Source organism: Komagataella phaffii, chromosome 4 (assembly GCF_000027005.1).
Source record: "Komagataella phaffii GS115 chromosome 4, complete sequence".
Taxonomy (NCBI): domain Eukaryota; kingdom Fungi; phylum Ascomycota; class Pichiomycetes; order Pichiales; family Pichiaceae; genus Komagataella; species Komagataella phaffii.
This window is the reverse complement of record NC_012966.1, coordinates 1,352,252-1,371,535: the sequence shown is the minus strand read 5'-3', so window position 1 is coordinate 1,371,535 and position 19,284 is coordinate 1,352,252. Positions and strand designations below refer to the sequence as shown.

The 19,284-nt window shown below is 41.6% G+C and overlaps 12 protein-coding genes across 12 annotated transcripts; 4 read left to right on the top strand and 8 right to left on the bottom strand.

Annotated features, from left to right (window-relative positions):
* Nucleotides 1-2: 2 nt before the first annotated feature.
* PAS_chr4_0716 (Nucleolar protein involved in rRNA processing and 60S ribosomal subunit biogenesis) lies at nt 3-1,754 on the bottom strand (the record flags this gene model as incomplete). Its single annotated transcript, XM_002494111.1, has 1 exon — nt 3-1,754. The coding sequence occupies one exon, from the start codon at nt 1,752-1,754 to the stop codon at nt 3-5; it is 1,752 nt and encodes a 583-aa protein (XP_002494156.1).
* A 340-nt stretch (nt 1,755-2,094) lies between these two features.
* PAS_chr4_0715 (uncharacterized protein) lies at nt 2,095-2,553 on the top strand (the record flags this gene model as incomplete). Its single annotated transcript, XM_002494110.1, has 1 exon — nt 2,095-2,553. The coding sequence occupies one exon, from the start codon at nt 2,095-2,097 to the stop codon at nt 2,551-2,553; it is 459 nt and encodes a 152-aa protein (XP_002494155.1).
* A 66-nt stretch (nt 2,554-2,619) lies between these two features.
* On the bottom strand, nt 2,620-3,558 carry PAS_chr4_0714 (Mitochondrial serine protease; the record flags this gene model as incomplete). Its single annotated transcript, XM_002494109.1, has 1 exon — nt 2,620-3,558. One exon carries the CDS (start codon nt 3,556-3,558, stop codon nt 2,620-2,622), a length of 939 nt encoding a protein of 312 aa, XP_002494154.1.
* A 284-nt stretch (nt 3,559-3,842) lies between these two features.
* Nucleotides 3,843-4,616, bottom strand: PAS_chr4_0713 (Hypothetical protein; the record flags this gene model as incomplete). The annotated part of the gene is made up of 1 exon (XM_002494108.1): nt 3,843-4,616. The coding sequence occupies one exon, from the start codon at nt 4,614-4,616 to the stop codon at nt 3,843-3,845; it is 774 nt and encodes a 257-aa protein (XP_002494153.1).
* Nucleotides 4,617-5,247: 631 nt separating this feature from the next.
* PAS_chr4_0712 (Dolichol-P-Man dependent alpha(1-3) mannosyltransferase) lies at nt 5,248-6,645 on the top strand (the record flags this gene model as incomplete). The annotated part of the gene is made up of 1 exon (XM_002494107.1): nt 5,248-6,645. One exon carries the CDS (start codon nt 5,248-5,250, stop codon nt 6,643-6,645), a length of 1,398 nt encoding a protein of 465 aa, XP_002494152.1.
* An 80-nt stretch (nt 6,646-6,725) lies between these two features.
* PAS_chr4_0711 (Hypothetical protein) lies at nt 6,726-9,146 on the bottom strand (the record flags this gene model as incomplete). The annotated part of the gene is made up of 1 exon (XM_002494106.1): nt 6,726-9,146. One exon carries the CDS (start codon nt 9,144-9,146, stop codon nt 6,726-6,728), a length of 2,421 nt encoding a protein of 806 aa, XP_002494151.1.
* Nucleotides 9,147-9,685: 539 nt separating this feature from the next.
* Nucleotides 9,686-10,753, bottom strand: PAS_chr4_0710 (Component of the nuclear pore complex; the record flags this gene model as incomplete). Its single annotated transcript, XM_002494105.1, has 1 exon — nt 9,686-10,753. The coding sequence occupies one exon, from the start codon at nt 10,751-10,753 to the stop codon at nt 9,686-9,688; it is 1,068 nt and encodes a 355-aa protein (XP_002494150.1).
* A 128-nt stretch (nt 10,754-10,881) lies between these two features.
* PAS_chr4_0709 (Cytoplasmic isoleucine-tRNA synthetase, target of the G1-specific inhibitor reveromycin A) lies at nt 10,882-14,100 on the bottom strand (the record flags this gene model as incomplete). The annotated part of the gene is made up of 1 exon (XM_002494104.1): nt 10,882-14,100. One exon carries the CDS (start codon nt 14,098-14,100, stop codon nt 10,882-10,884), a length of 3,219 nt encoding a protein of 1,072 aa, XP_002494149.1.
* A 175-nt stretch (nt 14,101-14,275) lies between these two features.
* PAS_chr4_0708 (Hypothetical protein) lies at nt 14,276-15,830 on the top strand (the record flags this gene model as incomplete). The annotated part of the gene is made up of 2 exons (XM_002494103.1): nt 14,276-14,887; nt 14,991-15,830. 2 exons carry the CDS (start codon nt 14,276-14,278, stop codon nt 15,828-15,830), a joined length of 1,452 nt encoding a protein of 483 aa, XP_002494148.1.
* PAS_chr4_0706 (Hypothetical protein) lies at nt 15,794-16,861 on the bottom strand (the record flags this gene model as incomplete). The annotated part of the gene is made up of 1 exon (XM_002494102.1): nt 15,794-16,861. The coding sequence occupies one exon, from the start codon at nt 16,859-16,861 to the stop codon at nt 15,794-15,796; it is 1,068 nt and encodes a 355-aa protein (XP_002494147.1).
* A 309-nt stretch (nt 16,862-17,170) lies between these two features.
* Nucleotides 17,171-18,649, top strand: PAS_chr4_0705 (Protein required for mitochondrial translation; the record flags this gene model as incomplete). Its single annotated transcript, XM_002494101.1, has 1 exon — nt 17,171-18,649. The coding sequence occupies one exon, from the start codon at nt 17,171-17,173 to the stop codon at nt 18,647-18,649; it is 1,479 nt and encodes a 492-aa protein (XP_002494146.1).
* A 91-nt stretch (nt 18,650-18,740) lies between these two features.
* Nucleotides 18,741-19,118, bottom strand: PAS_chr4_0704 (uncharacterized protein; the record flags this gene model as incomplete). The annotated part of the gene is made up of 1 exon (XM_002494100.1): nt 18,741-19,118. One exon carries the CDS (start codon nt 19,116-19,118, stop codon nt 18,741-18,743), a length of 378 nt encoding a protein of 125 aa, XP_002494145.1.
* Nucleotides 19,119-19,284: the final 166 nt, after the last annotated feature.

Below are 19,284 nucleotides of genomic sequence, written 5' to 3'. Positions count from 1 at the left end.
TATTAGCTATCAGCTTCTTTGGGCTGGTTCTTAGACTTTTGAAGTTGAATCTTCTTTCTTTTAAGGTCCTTTTGTCTCTTCTCTTCTCTATCAGCTTCGTCCTTAATATTTTCGTATACTTTACGTTTCCTGTTGGAGATCAAAAACTTCTTCATTTCCTCTTGTTCCTTTTCTTCCTTCTCAATCTTCTTTTTGATGTTCTTGTCCTTCTTCTCTTTCTCCTTCTTAGATTCCTTGCCTGCATCGGTGTATTTTCCAGCAGCCTCCAATTCTAATTCATTTTGAGCAACCAAATCTTCGTCTTCTTCGGAACCTTCTTCAACCTCCTCTTCTCCTTCTTCTTCTTGCGAAGATAACTCATCCTCTGCAACTGGAGCCTCAGGATCATAACTACCAGAGTCTCCCCATGGTGAAAGATGTGGCGGCAAAGTTTCTCCCGGAGCATAATCAGACTCATTCAACAAAGTGGCCTTGTTGATGGAATCAAAAACCCATTGAGGTTGAATATAAATTCTTCCTTGAACCTTCTTAGAGATCTTTGGTCTATCAGAAATTTGGTGAGTGACCTTAGAGAGATCATAATTAGAAGCTCCAACAACATCTAGAGCAACTTCAGAAACGACTTTACCACCGCATGACACAATTAAAAACTCCAAAATATCCAAAGGAACTTCACGTCCAACGAAGAAAATAAAGTTCTGGAATAAATTAGAAGTAGCATTGTTGAATTCCAATGGCTGCTCCAATTTGTCTCCAGCGTTCTTGCTTGTGTCTTCAAATTTGTCTAGCGAAGCTTCTTCTACGTTCTCTTCTTCAACTTCTTCTTGAGCTTCAGTTTCCTCAGCCTGGTTATCTGCAGCCAAGGCTTTGGAAAGTTCGTCTTTACTCAATTGAGTTCCTTCTTGCTTGGTATCCTTGAGGTCGCCAACCAGAGATTGAGCTCCGTCCTTTTGATCTAAGACATAAGTTGAAATACCTCCAACTGTTTTTAAAGTAGTCGGGTCAATGTTTGGAGGATAAACTAGGTTACTGTCGGTATAGAGCTTGTATAAAACAAAGGTCAATAAAGTGGAATAAAATTCCAAGAAGGTGAGCATGATTTTTAGGTCGACCTCGGTTGGAATGTTCTGGGGGAACTTGAAAGGCACCAACCAACGGATCTCTTGACCTTTAACAATCGCAGAGTAGTAAACACCCTTGATAGAGACAAAAACTTTTCTAACGAGTCTCTCCTTTGCTAGGTAAGCCAACCACTGGTTGCAAAGTTTTTCAGCTTGTTTCGTCACATTGGAACCAACTTTGTCATTAGCTGGCATATTGCTGAAAAGAAACAACATGTTAAGAGCATCGTCCAAATCACGAAGAGAGTCCATGAAAGTTGGATATCTTTCCCTGATTACATGATCCAACTTGTACTTAGGTCTTCTAGACTCCAATCTCTTTGCGTCATCCAGATCACCTCTTCCTAGAAGTCTCTTCAGCTTCTTTGCAAAAGTCTTCTGTTCTCTGAATTTACGCAAGATAGGATCATGCATCAAGTATTCAATCTCCTTAGTATAGTAGAAAGTGGTAGGAGCTGAAGAACCTTTGTTGGCTTGCCTGGTGTTCTTGGGTTCCCTAGGGTAGATTCCCTTGAAGATGCACAAACGACGGAAGTCGGCCAGAGAAACTTGAAGTTTCTTGATTGCATTTGCTCTGGTGATGAAATCAACGGCACTACCGGATTTGTATTTCCTTGTTACAGTTCCACCCATCTAGTTTATTGATTTGCTAAGAGAAAGAACAATACTGAAATGAAAATTTATTAGGAGATTCAAAAAAATTTTACGATGAGGTTACCCGGAAGAATAGTATGGAAATACTTAGAGTAGGCATAATTGACCAAAACGTAGAACAAAAAAAGATGATGAGCTAGTATATCAACAAATACGTAAAAATTTCCATTTCGTCGTACTTTACCTCTAAGATTAAGAGTACAGTTTTGAAGATGGAACTGATCTTAACATATAAACTTTTGAGTTATTCGTCTTACGTAACAGGCATCTAGGCACTAGACTATCGCGCGCATCAGTTACTACTCATTTAGCATCCTACATGTTCAGGACAGCTGTGAGGAATTACAGCTCCAGGGTGGGTCAAAAGTTTCAAAGTTTAGAGCAGATCAAGGAGTACTTGAAAAAACCTACATGGGACACAAAAACCCTTTTGAAGGGCTCACAGAAATCCTTGGAAATTGATACACCCAAACTTCACAGGCTTCTCCAGCTATCTGGGTTGTCCACGGACTTAGACGCTGGAAAGGAAAGACAACTACTAAATGACCTTAATGCACAACTGACCATGATGAACAAACTACAGGAGATAGAATGCAAGGAGTTTGATTTGATTGAAACTCAACATTCTCCTCTGAAATTTCAAGATATTCGTAACGCTACTGGTGAACTTAGACAGAGTTCAAAGAAGGGTGAAACAGGGCAATGGAATCCTTTAGACCTGGCTTCAGTTAAATCAGAAGGCTTCTATGTTGTCAATGAAAAATTAGGTAAAGAATGAAAATAATAAATATGTACATAGTGATACTATACTCTGCAACAATACCATCTCTAGCGTTCAAACTGTTCACCATACAGTTCTGGTATTCTTCTTGAACTCCTTTCTACGTTGATCAATCAACCAACCATAGAAAATACCGACAAGGGAACCTCCAAGATGGGCAGCATAATCAAACGATCCCCATCTGAACACACATCCACAAACGTTCCATCCTATAGAAGCCAAGAATGCAATCCAAGCACCACCCGGGATAGGGAACACAAATAAAAGAATTTTTGCGTAAGGAAACAAATATGAAAATGAGCCCAAGATAGCAAATAAAGCACCTGAAGCACCGAGACTAGCGCCCATAGACGAAACACCCGCCAGTACCGGGTAGGCTAATGAGGCAAGTGATGAAAGAACAGCACCATTGAGGTACATAATTAAAAAGTTGGAAGCACCAACATAGCTGGCTACTGTTGTCCCAAAACTGTACAACGCTAGCATGTTCATACCAATGTGCCAGAAGTCTTGATGGGAAAAAGCAGATCCAATCATTGACCATTTATTGAACCTAGCATCTTTCTCCAAAAGACCATAACGACTGAGGACCCTCCAGTATTGAGGCGCCTTCCAAAGAGCAAAAACAGCAGCATTGATTCCAATCAAACTGTACACAAGCAAACTTGGGTTCTTATTGAAAATCGCCAGTGGGGTATACTTCATTAGATATGGAGTGGCAAATGTAGTACCGACACAGAACACCAAAGAGAACAAAGCTGCTGTTTTTAAGTTGGAAAAGTTACTTCCTCTTGACCAGCTAGATCCAGACATTCTCAATTGGTTGAAGGTGGCGAAATTTCTAAGGTTAATCTTGGGTATCTTAGTTACTAGAGATGATGATTGAACTGTGATCCTTTTGAAGGCATTGTTAAAAGCCGGAGATAAGAAAGGCTTAGAAGCCATAACTCTTGGTCCAAAGACTCCAATATTTCCAAGAAAAAAGCTAGGGCCAACCTTCATGGAACGATTCGGATACGGAAAAACCTGAGATAGTTTTAACTAGAGTAGATGCAAGATTTCACGATTCTAAAGACCGAGAAGGAGATGTCTGATGTCGGTAACTACTATCCGGTAAATGATATTAGCACACTATATGCTACTAGCGAGTCTGGAACCAATTCTACTATCCATTGATGCTCTATTAGGGATGGAGAATTCAATCAACCCCTCTAATTCTGATTTCAGATGTTCCAACAGCGAAGTAGCCCTTGACAAGTTCTCAACATCACTCATCTTAGCTACATTCACGTATGCTTTGATAAAAACTCTCTACTTTTGTCAATGAGCTCTAGCCTAGTCTCTGGTTCTATCGTTTCCTCTTTGGTCTCCAGATTACTCTCTGGATTAGAATCTACATCCATCTTCATATCTATGTCCATGTCCAGCTCAATTTTCATACCGTCAGTATTCTTAGATTCGATAGCAGTATCTGATCTGGTAGATCCATTAGTTGCTGCAGCGGTATTTTCTTTGGAATTTGGAGCACTTTCCTGTTTCTGTTTCATAAAGACTCGGTAGATTGCAATGACTATATCGTTTCTGTAGAACTTGTAACCATGAGTCCAAAATTGGGTTTCAGGCATGTATCCTAGCTCATCTAAATATCCAACCACATCATCCGTGCTACATATAGTAGACTCGTAGAGTGTCTGTGAAGAAACGGCTCTTTTTCCTGCCAAAGGAACGTCCGATATTTGAAGGGTCCATATACGATTTTCCTTATTAAGAGCTTCAAGATGTTTCTTATTAAACAATTCAAAGTCTTTTAATTCAATTGTGTTATCAATAGGATCCTCAACGTCCTGTTTCCATTCGGTGGACATTCTCATCTTGTATTGTTCGATTTGGTTGACTTTTCCAGTCTGGAACTCAGGACTATAAGGAAACTTTGGAGTTAAAATAACAGTATAAGTTGAGAGCCTTGCGGGCACCATACCCGTTAGAGACTTCAACGTCTCCAAGATCAACTGCAGTTGAGACTCTTGGATTCTAGATACCAGAGACACCTGTTGTACCATATAATTAAGTGACTGGGCTGGCTTGGATACAGGATTTCGAGAAGTGCTTCGAATTATCAGACCGAAGGCAGTTGATATTTTGTGCCTCAGCCTTAATGTTCCCTATAACTTAAGGCTATACACAGCTTTATGATTAATGAATCTGGGCTGCTGGTGACGAATTTCGTCAATGACCAGTTGCCTACGGGCGATAATTATTTTTTCAGTTGGATGAAAGAACGGAAAAACCCGGTCAGATTCAAAAAGAATATTGATAATCTTTGTCTAGCACAACTGAAATGCTTGGAAACTCTCCCAAGCATGAATCAGACCTGAGATTGTATTAGACGAAAAAATTGTAGTATAGAGTTATAGACATATAGGTTGTGGCAATATCCTGTGCAAGCCAATATCTCACAGAAATAAACGTACACACCAGATACAACTATTTCGAAAAGCACACTTTGAGCGCAACAGTGATTGTCCTAACAGTATAGGTTTCTAAGGCCCCAGCAGACCATGACGGCAAATTATTTATTTCCCCTCGTATTTGCCTTATCTCCTTTTGTTCTCATTCTTATCTTGGCTACTGTAATTATCTGGATAACCCTCGATACTTCGCTTGGTTTCTACCTCACAACATATCCCTACCATGCCTCCGATAGAGCCAGCTGAAAGGCCAAAGCTTACGCTGAAAAATGTTATCGGTGATTTAGTGGCTCTTATTCAAAACGTTTTATTTAACCCAGATTTTAGTGTCTTCGTTGCACCTCTTTTATGGTTAGCTGATTCCATTGTTATCAAGGTGATCATTGGCACTGTTTCCTACACAGATATTGATTTTTCTTCATATATGCAACAAATCTTTAAAATTCGACAAGGAGAATTAGATTATAGCAACATATTTGGTGACACCGGTCCATTGGTTTACCCAGCCGGCCATGTTCATGCTTACTCAGTACTTTCGTGGTACAGTGATGGTGGAGAAGACGTCAGTTTCGTTCAACAAGCATTTGGTTGGTTATACCTAGGTTGCTTGTTACTATCCATCAGCTCCTACTTTTTCTCTGGCTTAGGGAAAATACCTCCGGTTTATTTTGTTTTGTTGGTAGCGTCCAAGAGACTGCATTCAATATTTGTATTGAGACTCTTCAATGACTGTTTAACAACATTTTTGATGTTGGCAACTATAATCATCCTTCAACAAGCAAGTTACTGGAGGAAAGATGGCACAACTATTCCATTTATCTTGTCCCTGATTGCTGCAGATACGTACAGTTTAGCCATCTCTGTAAAGATGAATGCGCTGCTATACCTCCCAGCATTCCTACTACTCATATATCTCATTTGTGACGAAAATTTGATTAAAGCCTTGGCACCTGTTCTAGTTTTGATATTGGTGCAAGTAGGAGTCGGTTATTCGTTCATTTTACCGTTGCACTATGATGATCAGGCAAATGAAATTCGTTCTGCCTACTTTAGACAGGCTTTTGACTTTAGTCGCCAATTTCTTTATAAGTGGACGGTTAATTGGCGCTTTTTGAGCCAAGAAACTTTCAACAATGTCCATTTTCACCAGCTCCTGTTTGCTCTCCATATTATTACGTTAGTCTTGTTCATCCTCAAGTTCCTCTCTCCTAAAAACATTGGAAAACCGCTTGGTAGATTTGTGTTGGACATTTTCAAATTTTGGAAGCCAACCTTATCTCCAACCAATATTATCAACGACCCAGAAAGAAGCCCAGATTTTGTTTACACCGTCATGGCTACTACCAACTTAATAGGGGTGCTTTTTGCAAGATCTTTACACTACCAGTTCCTAAGCTGGTATGCGTTCTCTTTGCCATATCTCCTTTACAAGGCTCGTCTGAACTTTATAGCATCTATTATTGTTTATGCCGCTCACGAGTATTGCTGGTTGGTTTTCCCAGCTACAGAACAAAGTTCCGCGTTGTTGGTATCTATCTTACTACTTATCCTGATTCTCATTTTTACCAACGAACAGTTATTTCCTTCTCAATCGGTCCCTGCAGAAAAAAAGAATACATAAATTTACAATTAGTAATATTAAGGTGGTAAAAACATTCGTAGAATTGAAATGAATTAATATAGTATGACAATGGTTCATGTCTATAAATCTCCGGCTTCGGTACCTTCTCCCCAATTGAATACATTGTCAAAATGAATGGTTGAACTATTAGGTTCGCCAGTTTCGTTATTAAGAAAACTGTTAAAATCAAATTCCATATCATCGGTTCCAGTGGGAGGACCAGTTCCATCGCCAAAATCCTGTAAGAATCCATTGTCAGAACCTGTAAAGTCAGTTTGAGATGAAATTTTTCCGGTCTTTGTTGACTTGGAAGCTTCGTTAAGGTTAGGTGAAACAGTTTGATCAACCAGCGGCTCCCGTTTTCGTCGCTTAGTAGCAGCATTATTACCAGGAATGCCGCCTGTAGAGTTTTGATGTGTCCTAGCTGCAATTGGAGTCTGTGGAGTAGTGGGAGTCGGGGGCTCAGTAGCTTTCTTTGCCTTCTTTTTAGCTGGCTCCTTTTTCTTTCGTACAGGTGCGACATTATTTGGTGTAGACCCCGCAGAAGTGTTACCAGTACTATGTGCAGTGTTTTGAGTTTGTGTACCAGGTGAAGTTCCGGGAGTATTCTTCGTGACCACTGCAGAGTTCTGGGGAGGGAGCATTACATTCACATTAAATTTTGGTTCGGGCGGTGTGTGCTCTGGAATTGGATCAAAGTTAGAAAAATGCCCGCTTCCCTTCTTACATGCCATGTCATGACGCTGTTTGTTCTGTTTCTCAAGCATCATTAGCTCTTTCTGATACTCCTGTATACCTACAATTTTAGAAGCACTTGATTGAGACTGTTGCGATTGCTGGTGTTGGCTCTGTGATTGTGGTTGTGCTATTTGCTGATGTTGTGACCCTGGAGTTGGAACTAGCTCCGGCTGCTGAATAGAAGAAGGCGGAGAATGTTGCGGTTGAGATGCAGGTAAAGGCTGCTGATAAACAGGACCAGGTTGCGAGAATCTAGGTGTGGTGGACGAGTGAGGAGTACCGGCGGCAGAAGTAGAGTGAGGCAGAGGAGCCATGGCCATCGCTTGTTGGCGCTGAGGCTGTCGTGGTGGTGGTGGTGGTTGCTGCTTCTGTTGCTGCTGCTGCTGCTGCTGCTGTTGCGGTTGCTGCTGTTGTTGTTGTTGTTGCTGTTGTTGTTGTTGTTGCTGTGGCTGGGGGTACCCGTTAGGTTGAGCATATGGAGAATGTGGATCAAAAAAAGTTTCTCCCTGCTGATTGATCATGACCTGATTATGGTTTGACATCGGAGGAGGTTGTTGAAAAACGCCAAATGAAGGGTGCCCCGGTGAACCGGCGGACAGGCGGTGTTGTTGTTGGTCTTGCTGTTGTCTCTGTTGTACATGTTGGACCTGTTGTAACTGAACCTGTTGTTGAGCTTGTACATGCTGTTGTCTTGCTAGCATATTGGCATACTGCTGAGGATTGAACTGATGAGGAACCACGACCCCTTGAGGAGGCATGCCCGAATAAAAGGAAGAAGATTGACCTTGATGTTGATTAGGGGGGCCTACCTGCTGACCTTGCTGCTGGTGTGGTTGTTGTGAGGGAGGGACTCCTTGGAGCTGTGACTTTGTCATTACAGAGGGTGCACTTGCACCCGATTCGTTAGACAGTAATCTCGGTCTTCTTGAAGGGGAAGTAGGATAAGGGCCTGTAGGACCCTGTTGGTTTGATGGGATATTCTGTTGCGGGATAGGTTGTTGCGTAGTGGCAGTCGCCTGCTGGCGAAGGTGATTCATCTGTTGTTGTGCTAAGTGTTGAACACGCGAGTTGATAGCATTTGGACCCGCAGGAGACCCAGTGTTAATGGATTGCTGCTGTTGAGTTTGGCCTCCTAGCTGGTGCTGTTGCGGTTGCACTGGCACTTGTGCCTGCGCGTGGTGTTGGGCTTGCTGATGTGCTTGCACTTGGGCTTGAGCCTGGGCGTGCTGTTGTCCCTGTGCTTGCTGTTGAGGCTGCTGTGGAATAAAAGTCTGTGACATTGAAGGAGATGATTGGGTGTGTGGCCTCAACGGGACTTTTTGAACACGGGCTGTATTTCGCATGGTCCTCTGTTGCTGTTGTCGTAGCATGTTCAACTGAATATACTGGTGGGCCTTCTGTGAACCCCGTTGCTTTAGGCGGGCATTGAAAAGGTCCCAGAATACCATCCACCATTCTAGAAGATAGCCTGAAGGCGTATCCATTGGTACTGTCAAGTCTGTTTCTAAGAGCTCCGTCTCTTGGGCAAATTGATCAGCCAAATTTTGCATGTTAGATTTGACTAAATAATCGTAAATGTACCCATTAAGAAGATGGCGAGGAGAGGTAGCACCAACATCAGGCTCCATATCCGCCCCCATGGAATGAGAGTTTTCTAGGCCAGTATTGGTACCCGGCGTCGTAGATGAAGTAACTGGGCCTCCTGACTCTTGCTTCATTCCGCGTGACGGTGGTTGTTGTTCAGACCCGTTTGGCTTGTTCATTATGATAAGTCAATACAAAGAATAGGCGTTAGACAAAAACGCTAAATGGTCTGTGAACAATATTAAGCACAATTCACTGTGTATTGATGAAATTAAGATTGCTGTTGGGGCGTTAATTGGTGTTGTAGGCAAAAGTCAGCTTGCGTGGTAGGTTTTATTGGCGTAAGGGAGCAGTTTTCATCCAGCATTTGTGTGGTGATGTTGGATGTACCATAAACCTTGGTGTTGCCGCGAAATGAACTCAGAATTTCACAATCTATACAGTACTATTTAGTTGCGTATGCGCGTCAAGGAGCAGAACGGCGATGGCGTGAGACTATGGCAGAAAAGCTGAACGGAGATTGGCGGAAAAGCTTTCGTGGGAAGTCAAGATAGATGTTAAAGACTAGAGACATAAAAAGGTTCGTCTATTTTGCGTTTTTCCGCTCTACGCTGGCGCATTTATTTTTCCGAACTCCCCCTTCTCGCATTTGAAATTCTCCGTTCGCCCAACGAATGAATAAACCAATGCACTACGCCCTAATATTACACTTGCTCCCTTACTTCTTGTTTCGCTGTTTGACCTCTTCATCTTTAGTAGCATGTAAACGTAATTGGATTGGAGTATTTGCTGAATTTCCTTCAGGGCCTTTACTCCAATCGTATGAATAAGCGTAGGCAAAAATTCCACCATTTCTGTTGAATGCTGTAGACGAAATGCTAGTAGGTCCGGCAGGGAACCCTTTCAGTCGATGCTTTTGATCTTTGTCCCAAAAATGGAATGCTCCGTCACTACCTGCTGTAGAAAATGTTCCATAGACAGGGTGAAATCGAATGGAGTTTATGGAGTAAACGTCTGACTCCTTGGCAGGAGCGGGTCGTGGTACTCGGTGGCATTTAAATGAAAAGCCAGATTTTGCCTGTTCTGTTGCATCAATATATTGTAGACAGCATCTTCCTTCAATCGATCCAATTGCATAACCATTGCCTTGAGGATAGCATGCCACTGTACGGGTTTGCCATTTCAAAGGAGACATGGTTTGCTTGAACAGCTGTTGTGGTTGATTTAGATCAATGACTCCTATGTGGCGCTCTGCTGTTGCTACTACCAATAATTTCTGTGAAGTGTCCATGGCGTATACTCGTTCAGGGAGTGCCACTGTGGCCATCGGTTGTGCTGACCTGGGGTCCCAATACCTCAAAGTCTTATCCCAGCCTCCTGATACTACCACAGGTGTAGAAGTAGGGCCCACTTCCACAAATCTAAGTGCTTTGACCGGAGCCTCGTGCATTCCCAAGTTTTGAACCTGACCAGTTTGAACATCATATAAGCGTACTTGACGATCGGCGGCTCCAGTGGCCACTTTAGTGCCGTCGGGAGACCAATGCACAGCTAGAACAGGGGACTCGTGGTCGTACAGAGCTCTTCCTTCCGTCGTACCAGTTGGAAGAACTTCATAAACCCTAACTTTCTTGTCCCACGAAGCTACCGCCAGCAGTTCAGCCTGTGGTGAGAAGGCCAAATCACTGATGGAATCTTCTGGTCCATTTCCTACCACCACGTCATTTTGAAGGTCCTGGACTGTTCCCTGCGTTACGTTGACGTTGCTGGAACTAAGAAATGACATCTACTTGTGGTGTGTTTTGGTGATGGATGTTCGTTACAAATATTCCAATTTTTCAGGGTCGGATTTCGAGTATTACGTTATACAGAGATTTTTCTTTATTCTAGCATTCTATACTACTTTAAGTGGGTCTAGATATTAAGCAAACGGATCTTGATGAGCGTGTCCTGGATCTGACATTCCTCCTCAGCAATTACGTCCTTAGAAGTCTCGGCCAACGGTTCCAACGGTCTTCTGCAGGTCTTTATTAGCATATCGGCGTGTTGTTTCATTATTGAGTCCAATCCAATGGTATCATTTGTAATAGCATATTGTACAATAACATCATCAGTTGCATCCAAGGAGGCTTTCTTACGTAGCTTCTGGATACGATTAACCAACTCACGTGCGGTACCCTCTGTCTTCAGCTCCTCATACACTTTAGTGTCCAGGATAACCAGAGTGTCTCTGTCACTTCTGACTTCATGTCCGTCTTGAGATTTGGACTCAGGCAGACCACGAACTGCATTCAAGTCTTCAGATGAGAGCTCAATTCCAGCAACTGTAATCTTACCAGTCTTCAAAAATTCCTTGACTTCTTCAGAACTCACTGAAGGAAGCGCTACTTTGACTTTCTGGGCATCCTTCTTCAACTTCTTACCCAATACTGGCCAGTCAGCGACAACCCCATATGCTACTCCATATTTGTCCTCGTCTGAAGTGATGATTACATCACGGACATTCAGCTCCTCGGTAATGTAGGATTTTAGGGATTCGACATCAGCAAGGTAACCTGGATCTGAGTGAAGAATAACCAAAGTTTTGAGTGGGGTCTTCAGAGATATGGTCTTCTTCTCACGGATGTTACGTCCGTAATCAATAACCTTTTGCATACGAGCCATGGCAATCTCAATCTTCTCGTCAAACAGAGATACGTTCAGGACTGGGTACGCCAAGAAATGAACCGATCTTGGATCTTTGGTGTACTTAGACAAGACAGCATCTGGGATAAGAGGTCTCAATCTTTGGTATATGTTCTCAGACAAGAATGGGGTGAAGGGTGCCATAGCACGGACTAAAGTGAAAAGGGCTTCCGTCAATGTGTTCAATGCTTTGATACAGTCATCAACACCATTCTCACCCTTCAGACGACGACGGTTGAAACGAATGTACCAGTTAGTCAAGTCATCAATCAATTTTAGCAACTTAGGGACCACAGTGTACAGTCTGTACTCAGCCATCTCTTGGTGAATAAATTTGATAAGCGATTGAATGGTGGCCAACAACCATTTGTCCATGACATTCTCACTCCTGACTTCGGGATCATACTTGTAGTCAATTTGGTTCAACTTCTTCAGCAAAGCTACCTGACCTTCTAAAAACTTGAAGGAGTTCCACCAAGGAAGAAGAACCTTGGAAACTACTTCCTTGACTCCTTCCTCTTTGAACTTCAAAGTCTCGGCTCTAAGAACAGGAGAGTTGATTAAGTAAAGACGCAAAGCATCGGCACCGTAACCGTCCAACACTATTCCAGGGTCTGGATAGTTCTTCAGACGCTTGGACATCTTTTTACCGTCACCAGCTAGAACGATACCCGAAACTATGACATTCTTGTAGGGTGCAGTGTTGAAAAGGTGAGTACCTAGCACAGTCAAGGTGTAGAACCAACCTCTGGTCTGATCAAGACCTTCCGATATGAAATCAGCAGGGAATTTGGAGCTGAACTCGTCCTTTCCTTCGAAAGGATAGTGGTTTTGAGCGTAAGGCATGGAACCTGACTCGAACCAACAATCAAACACTTCTTCGATTCTTCTTAGCACGCCCTTTCCTTGTCTAGAAGGAATAGTGATGTCGTCAATCTTTTCACGGTGTATGTCAGTGATATCTTGGTTGCCAGATAGATCTCTCAGTTCTTGAATTGAACCGATACACACAATTTCTTCAAAATCATCAGAAACCCATAATGGAATAGGTGTTCCCCAATATCTGTTACGAGAAACATTCCAGTCCCGTGCATTGGCAATCCAGTTGGAAAATCTCTTCTCCTTAATGGTTTGGGGGACCCAATGAGTAGCTTCAACGTTTTTCAACATGTCAGGAACGATCTCTTTAACACGGACAAACCAAGCTGGCACCGTTCTATACAGCAAGGGAGTATCAGATCTCCAACAAAATGGATAACTATGTCTGATTTGGGAAGATAATAGAATATTTCCCTTTTCAGTCAAGTATTTGATAATCTTTGTGTCAGCGTCCTTGACATATACCCCCTCCCAATCTGGAACTTGGGAACTGAACTTTCCGTTGTCATCAACAGGGTTAGGAGGAACCCTCTTTTCATCAATAACACCAGCGGCAGTGGCAGCTTCAAAATCAACCTCACCAAAAGCTGGAGCCTGGTGGACAATACCAGTACCGCTGTCATCGGTGACGAAGTCACCGCCGTAAACTACAAAACCATGATCTTTGAACTTGTCATAGAAATAATTGAACAAAGGTTGGTATTTCAGCCCGACCAATTCGGAACCCTTGATCTTTTCAACGATCTTGTATTTTTCATTTTTAGGTTTTCTGTACAAGGTCTTTAACAATGACTCCAATAAAATGTAGTGCTTCTTGGTCTTTTCGTCATAAATTTTAACGTATTCAAACTCTGGGTTTACAGCCAAAGCAATATTAGAAGGAAGAGTCCATGGTGTAGTTGTCCATGCAACCAGGAAAGTATTCTCATCATCTACCAATCTAAAACCAACAGTGACAGCTGGATCATTAACATCCTTATAATTTTGCTGGGCCTCAAAATTAGACAAAGGAGTGGTGCAGCCAGTGGAGTAAGGCATCACTCGCAGTCCACGGTAAACAGAGTCCTTCTCATACAATTGCTTGAAAACCCACCACACAGACTCCATGAACTCAGGATAAAGAGTCTTGTAATCATTCTCAAAATCGATCCAACGACCTAGTCTTCCAATGGTATCTTTCCAGGCATGAGCATAACGCATGACAATGGAACGACATTCTTCGTTGTATTTGGCGATACCCATGGCCATCACATCTTCCTTTCCAGTGATACCAAGTTTCTTGTCGATCTCGTGTTCCACTGGCAAGCCATGAGTATCCCAGCCAAAACGACGTTCCACATACATACCGTTCATGTTGGCATACCTGGGGATAATATCCTTGATAGTGGAGGCCAAAATATGGCCGTAATGGGGAGTACCAGTGGCGAAAGGTGGACCGTCGTAGAATGAGAATCTCTTGTTTCCCTCATTTAACTTATTTGATTGTTCGAAAGCATTTATTTCCTTCCAGTAGCTCAAGATACGTTCTTCTTCCTTGGGGAAGGAGAATCTAGTGTCCTGTTCTGACATTACTCTTTACTCTTTCAATGATAGAATGAGTCAAAAAAATTTGAGCCTAAGGGAAGAACGTCACCAGCGGATTAATATGGAAAACTTCGCGGACGACGTAAATGCCTAATGCATTGATTTCCTTCTATTGGAAGGGCTACTGTTATCCTACGCCCGTCTTAGAAGGGGGAAGAGGATGAACAGAAAAGTATTTGACGTATTTAGTGACAATATTGTCAAAATATTCCCTCATGGACTGCCCCGACGTGTTGGAATATCCCTGTCCGGTGGGGTTGATTCTATGGCACTGACAAGTTTGTTGAGTAGGTACAGAGATGAGTACAACGTCGGGGTTGAAATAGTAGCTTTGACAGTAAACCATGAATACAGAAAAGGTAGTCGGCAAGAAGCCGAGGAGGTTGGAAAACTGGTAGCTCCTCTGAATGTACAGCATAAAATTATAGATCTAAAATGGAACTTGGACTCTGTCGAATTGCACCAGTTAGGAAATTTTGAAAGACTAGCCCGAACGAAACGATATCAGCATATTCAGAAATATTGTTATGACTATGATATTCAGCATCTATTTTTGGGTCATCAACTAGAAGATCAAGTCGAAACCTTCTTGTTGAGATTGAAGCAAAATAGTACAATATTTGGCATGAGATGCATGAAAGATATCTCCTCTTATCCTTCCCTTCCTTTGTACCCATCGTCGGTAAAACCTCCCATAAAGATTGTAAGGCCAATGCTGAACATTAAGAAAAAAAGATATCTACTCATATTGCAGAGAACTGGAAGTTCCTTGGTTTGAAGATCATACAAATACCGATTCTTCATTAACATTTCGCAATCTGATGCGCAGTGTATATCAAAAAGGGGATATTATCATTCCCAAAACACTAACACAGCAACATATTTTACAAGTTATATCAGAAATTGAGTCGTTTCAACAGTCTATATATTCCAGTCTGGAAGAATTACGACATGAATTGAATCGACTAGGGCAAATCTGGTATGATCCAGCAACCTTTAGGCTTAGTTTATTGTTATCTGGACAGATACTGAAGAGATATCATCCGTTAGTTATAAACAGATTTTTTTATGAAGAATGCTACAAGATATCCCCCCTGAAAAGTTACCATTACAAGTTCACAAACCTAGATGTGGAAAGCGCTTGGGTGAAGTCCAAATCAACCAGAAGTATTTACTCTATTCTAAAAAGAGTGGTCTTCGGTAAAGGCCACCCGGAAAAGTTTTCCTTGCTTAAATTGAACTGGGAAATTTCAAGCTACAAAGATTTGGGCTCAGACTGCGTCAATGTGAGTATATCGGCTGCAAAATACCATGCTAATCAGCCGTTGCCCATGATAGAGCTTGCCCTAGGCCATAATAACGAATGGTCTGAATGGGTTTTTTTTGACAACCGTTGCTGGATTCGAATTAAAACAACAGATGAATTTCCAATCTTTGGGCATGCCACTATCAAAATCGTACCATATGTGCCTAAACTGCATTCAACAGCATATAATATGTTTATGGAAAGTCAGCCAGGGAACTGCTTACCCAACAAGATACTAACCAACATTCCTGTTCTGTTATTAGATGATCTATCTGTGACGGGAAAAATATTAGGACTTCCTTCGTTAGGAATGATCGACACATATTGGAAGAATCGTATTCAGGTGGAGTTTATCCCGAAAAATGAGTTTGATCAAATATCATCCAGAAAATCTATATCTTCAAACTGAAATTGGAGCTTGAGCGTATCTTTGACCCTGTTGAAAGATCGTCTTACTTTTGGGTTCTCTATCGTTTCATTAAACGTGGTTAGGCTTTCTTTCAAAGCCTGTAAATTCACCATTGAATCCGAAGAAGCTACCAGTTCCTCTGGGATTATCTTTAGTTGAATACTCAAACAATCAAAAAATTCAATAAATAGATTTTCATTGATCTCAACCAAAGAATCACAATTTAGCATAATTTTGATAATATTAACCCAATGAGAAGCAGCGCTAGCATTATTGAGTATCATGAACAGTAAAAAGCTTAGCTGAAACTCAAGTAGTAAGCCGGGAAGCAGTTTAGTCTCAACAAACCAAGATTTATCCACTGAATCTTGAGTCAACTGAGAGGGTGTAGCATTCGGTCTAGCAGTTTTGTTGAACTCAATGGTTGAAAATATCATTTGATAGTCGTCTTTCCTCAGAGATTGTATAATCCTATCGGGGTTCTTTTCCATAGAAGTTTTGCTCAGTTTGTCTATAAGATACTCATTCTCTTGCTTTGACGCATCTAGAGTGGAGATGGGAAGAGTAAACCAATGATTACCTTGCAATACGTCCAAAATCCTAGGAAATGAAATATACTTGGTAAGTGACTCCCAGTGTGGATGTTTGGTATTCAAGGATGAATAGTTGACCATTAACGGGAAATTTTCACTCATAGTGTCTAAAATCTTTCCAACTTCGATTGAGTAATCAACATCTACAGGGTCCGTAGACGGTTTCACGATCATTTCTCTAGTCATATGGTTCACAATAAATACTGAGAGATCACTGATTCCATCTTTTATATCAATCACTAATGTGTGGTCGTCTTTCCCGTTGATCCAAATGCCACTTCTAAGATTGAGGTTGAGGTCTTCCAGGTGGATAAAGTGGACTCCTGGTTCGACAAGTTTGATTCCTTTCAATTGGAAGGGTGAGTTTTCACTAGACAAGAAATTCCCATCGATACCTACGGAGAAAGTTTTAGGTAAGTCGAGTAAAACATTGAACATGAGGTTGTAGACTTAGGAGTATTGTCGAACTAGAAAAAGATAGGGCACTTTAGCTTACGTAATGAATATTGAAATGAGAGCCGAAATCACATCGACGTTGAACCGATTATTGAAAAGCTATCAAGCACACAACCATGATATACATGGCTATACTGAATCTATGCAATGATGATTACACTGTCTTGCGCATTAATGTCTCTAGAACTTCGTTATTACAAACAAACTCTAGTCGGCTTATGTAAGCGCAATTCTGAAATATCTCCCCATCAAGAACGATCATTGAATCTACAAATCTTTTGTTCACTCTTTATGTTAAGAAAGCTGGTCTGTGGTCTAGAGATTCACACCCAGTTAAAAACGGGGCAAAAACTCTTCTCATTGTCTTCCACAGAGGCGTCCAAACCGAATACCAACATCTCTTTTTTCGATATTGGCCTTCCTGGTAGTCAACCTACTTTGAACCAGGCATGTCTTCTCACCGCATTAAAAGCGTGTGTGAGTCTAAACTCAAACATAAATTCAGTCTCTACATTCGATAGGAAACATTACTTCTATCCAGATCAGCCGAATGGGTATCAAATCACTCAGTATTATAGACCAATCAGCAGTGGGGGATTTCTCAAGCTATCCAAGCGATTTGATGAGATAGACGAAGATGAGAAACTCGTACGTATACATCATATTCAAATTGAGCAGGACACAGGGAAATCGTTGTATAAGGATCTTTCAGATAAATCGTTGGTTGACTACAACAGAAGTAATATGCCCTTGATAGAGGTGGTTACTGAACCTGATCTGAATTCCGTGAAACAAGTCAAGGCATTTCTCAGGAAATATCTTCAGCTGATGAAGACCATGGATGTCTCAACGGGACAATTGGAAGCAGGAGCGATGAGAGTTGACGTCAATGTGTCTGTTGATGATGGCGAAAGAGTTGAGATCAAGAATATGACGTCCACTTCTGCAATTGTCAATGCTATTCGATACGAATTCAAACGTCAAACCAAATCAATTGATAAGGGAAATCCTATTAAAACAAAAGAAACTAGAGGCTGGGATGGGAATAAAACTTTCAGACTCAGAGATAAGGAGTCTAGTGTAGATTACAGATACATGCCAGACCCCGAACTTCCACCAGTGGTACTTGATGTTAACGATATTGTCACCAGGATCAAAAAAATGACGATTACTACCCCAGAAGAGCAGTTGGCGCAACTAATGTCGCCTCCTTACAATATCAAGTTGAGAGATGCCAGAATTCTTTTGAACGACAGAAATCTTCTGGGCTATTACTATGCTCTGTTTAGTAGAACGTCGGCGAAGAACATTCCATCCAAATACCCAATCAATTGGTGCTGTCATGAGTTTTTGGGATATTTAGCAAAGAACAACATAGATTTTTCTGAAGATCTGTTCCCTGTTCATCAACTAGCTGACCTAATCGATTGTATCTTCCGAGAACAAGTCACCAACAACAATGCTAAAATTCTATTTGAGCATCTCCTTGCTAATCCTGCTGAGAATGAGGGTCCAATAATTGATCTCATTACGAAATATGAATTGGGAGAGGTAGATGTCACCAACGACTCCGAGCTACTGGCTCAAGTAGATTCCATCATTGACGACGTGCTTGACACGTACCCAGCCATTGTAAAGGAGTTACAGGAAGGAAACAAGCCTGGTTCGATCAATTACCTCCTTGGACAATGCATGAGAACGAGTGCTGGTAGAATAAAGAGCAAAGTGTTTGAATCTCGTTTAAAGGAGAAAATACACATTATTAAATAATAACTAGAACGTTAAACACCATCAAAAAACAGTAACAAAGCCAGCCAGCTAACTTTAAGAAGATCGATTTTTCTCTTTTTTGGTCTTTTCTTTATTCAATCTCCTCAACACCTGGAATATCTCCAAACGTGTTTTCTCCGCTGTAAAGAACGTACAAAAACCCGTCCTCATCTTTATGTTCTTCGTAGACCTTGGACATCAAAGCGGCTGTTGGTGGTAATATGTCGTCAATGAATATAAAAATTGCTTTCTCAGATGGGATCTTAATTCTCTTTCGGATAACGTACACAAACTGGCCCACAGTTAGGTCGCATGGAACCAGGTACTTCCGCTTATCTACCTCTGGAATGTCAGACTTCTCCACTTTCTCACAGATCACGGGGATACGGTCCGCAAACTTGTACCGGATCCGCATTGCCTCCGCCTTTCGCTTTTCAAAAGGGTGTTCGTCTTTAAATTGCGATCGCATCTAGACGGGGTTAGTAAGAGGGTTGCCACCGAAGGAAGGAGACTATCACGTTTTGCAACAATTGAATTTACTTACTTTTTTCAGAATGGGAAATAGGATTGGGAATTGATTGCTTTTGTACTTGGAGACGAGTTGCCTGTTGTGATTCTAAAATTGGTAAAAGAGT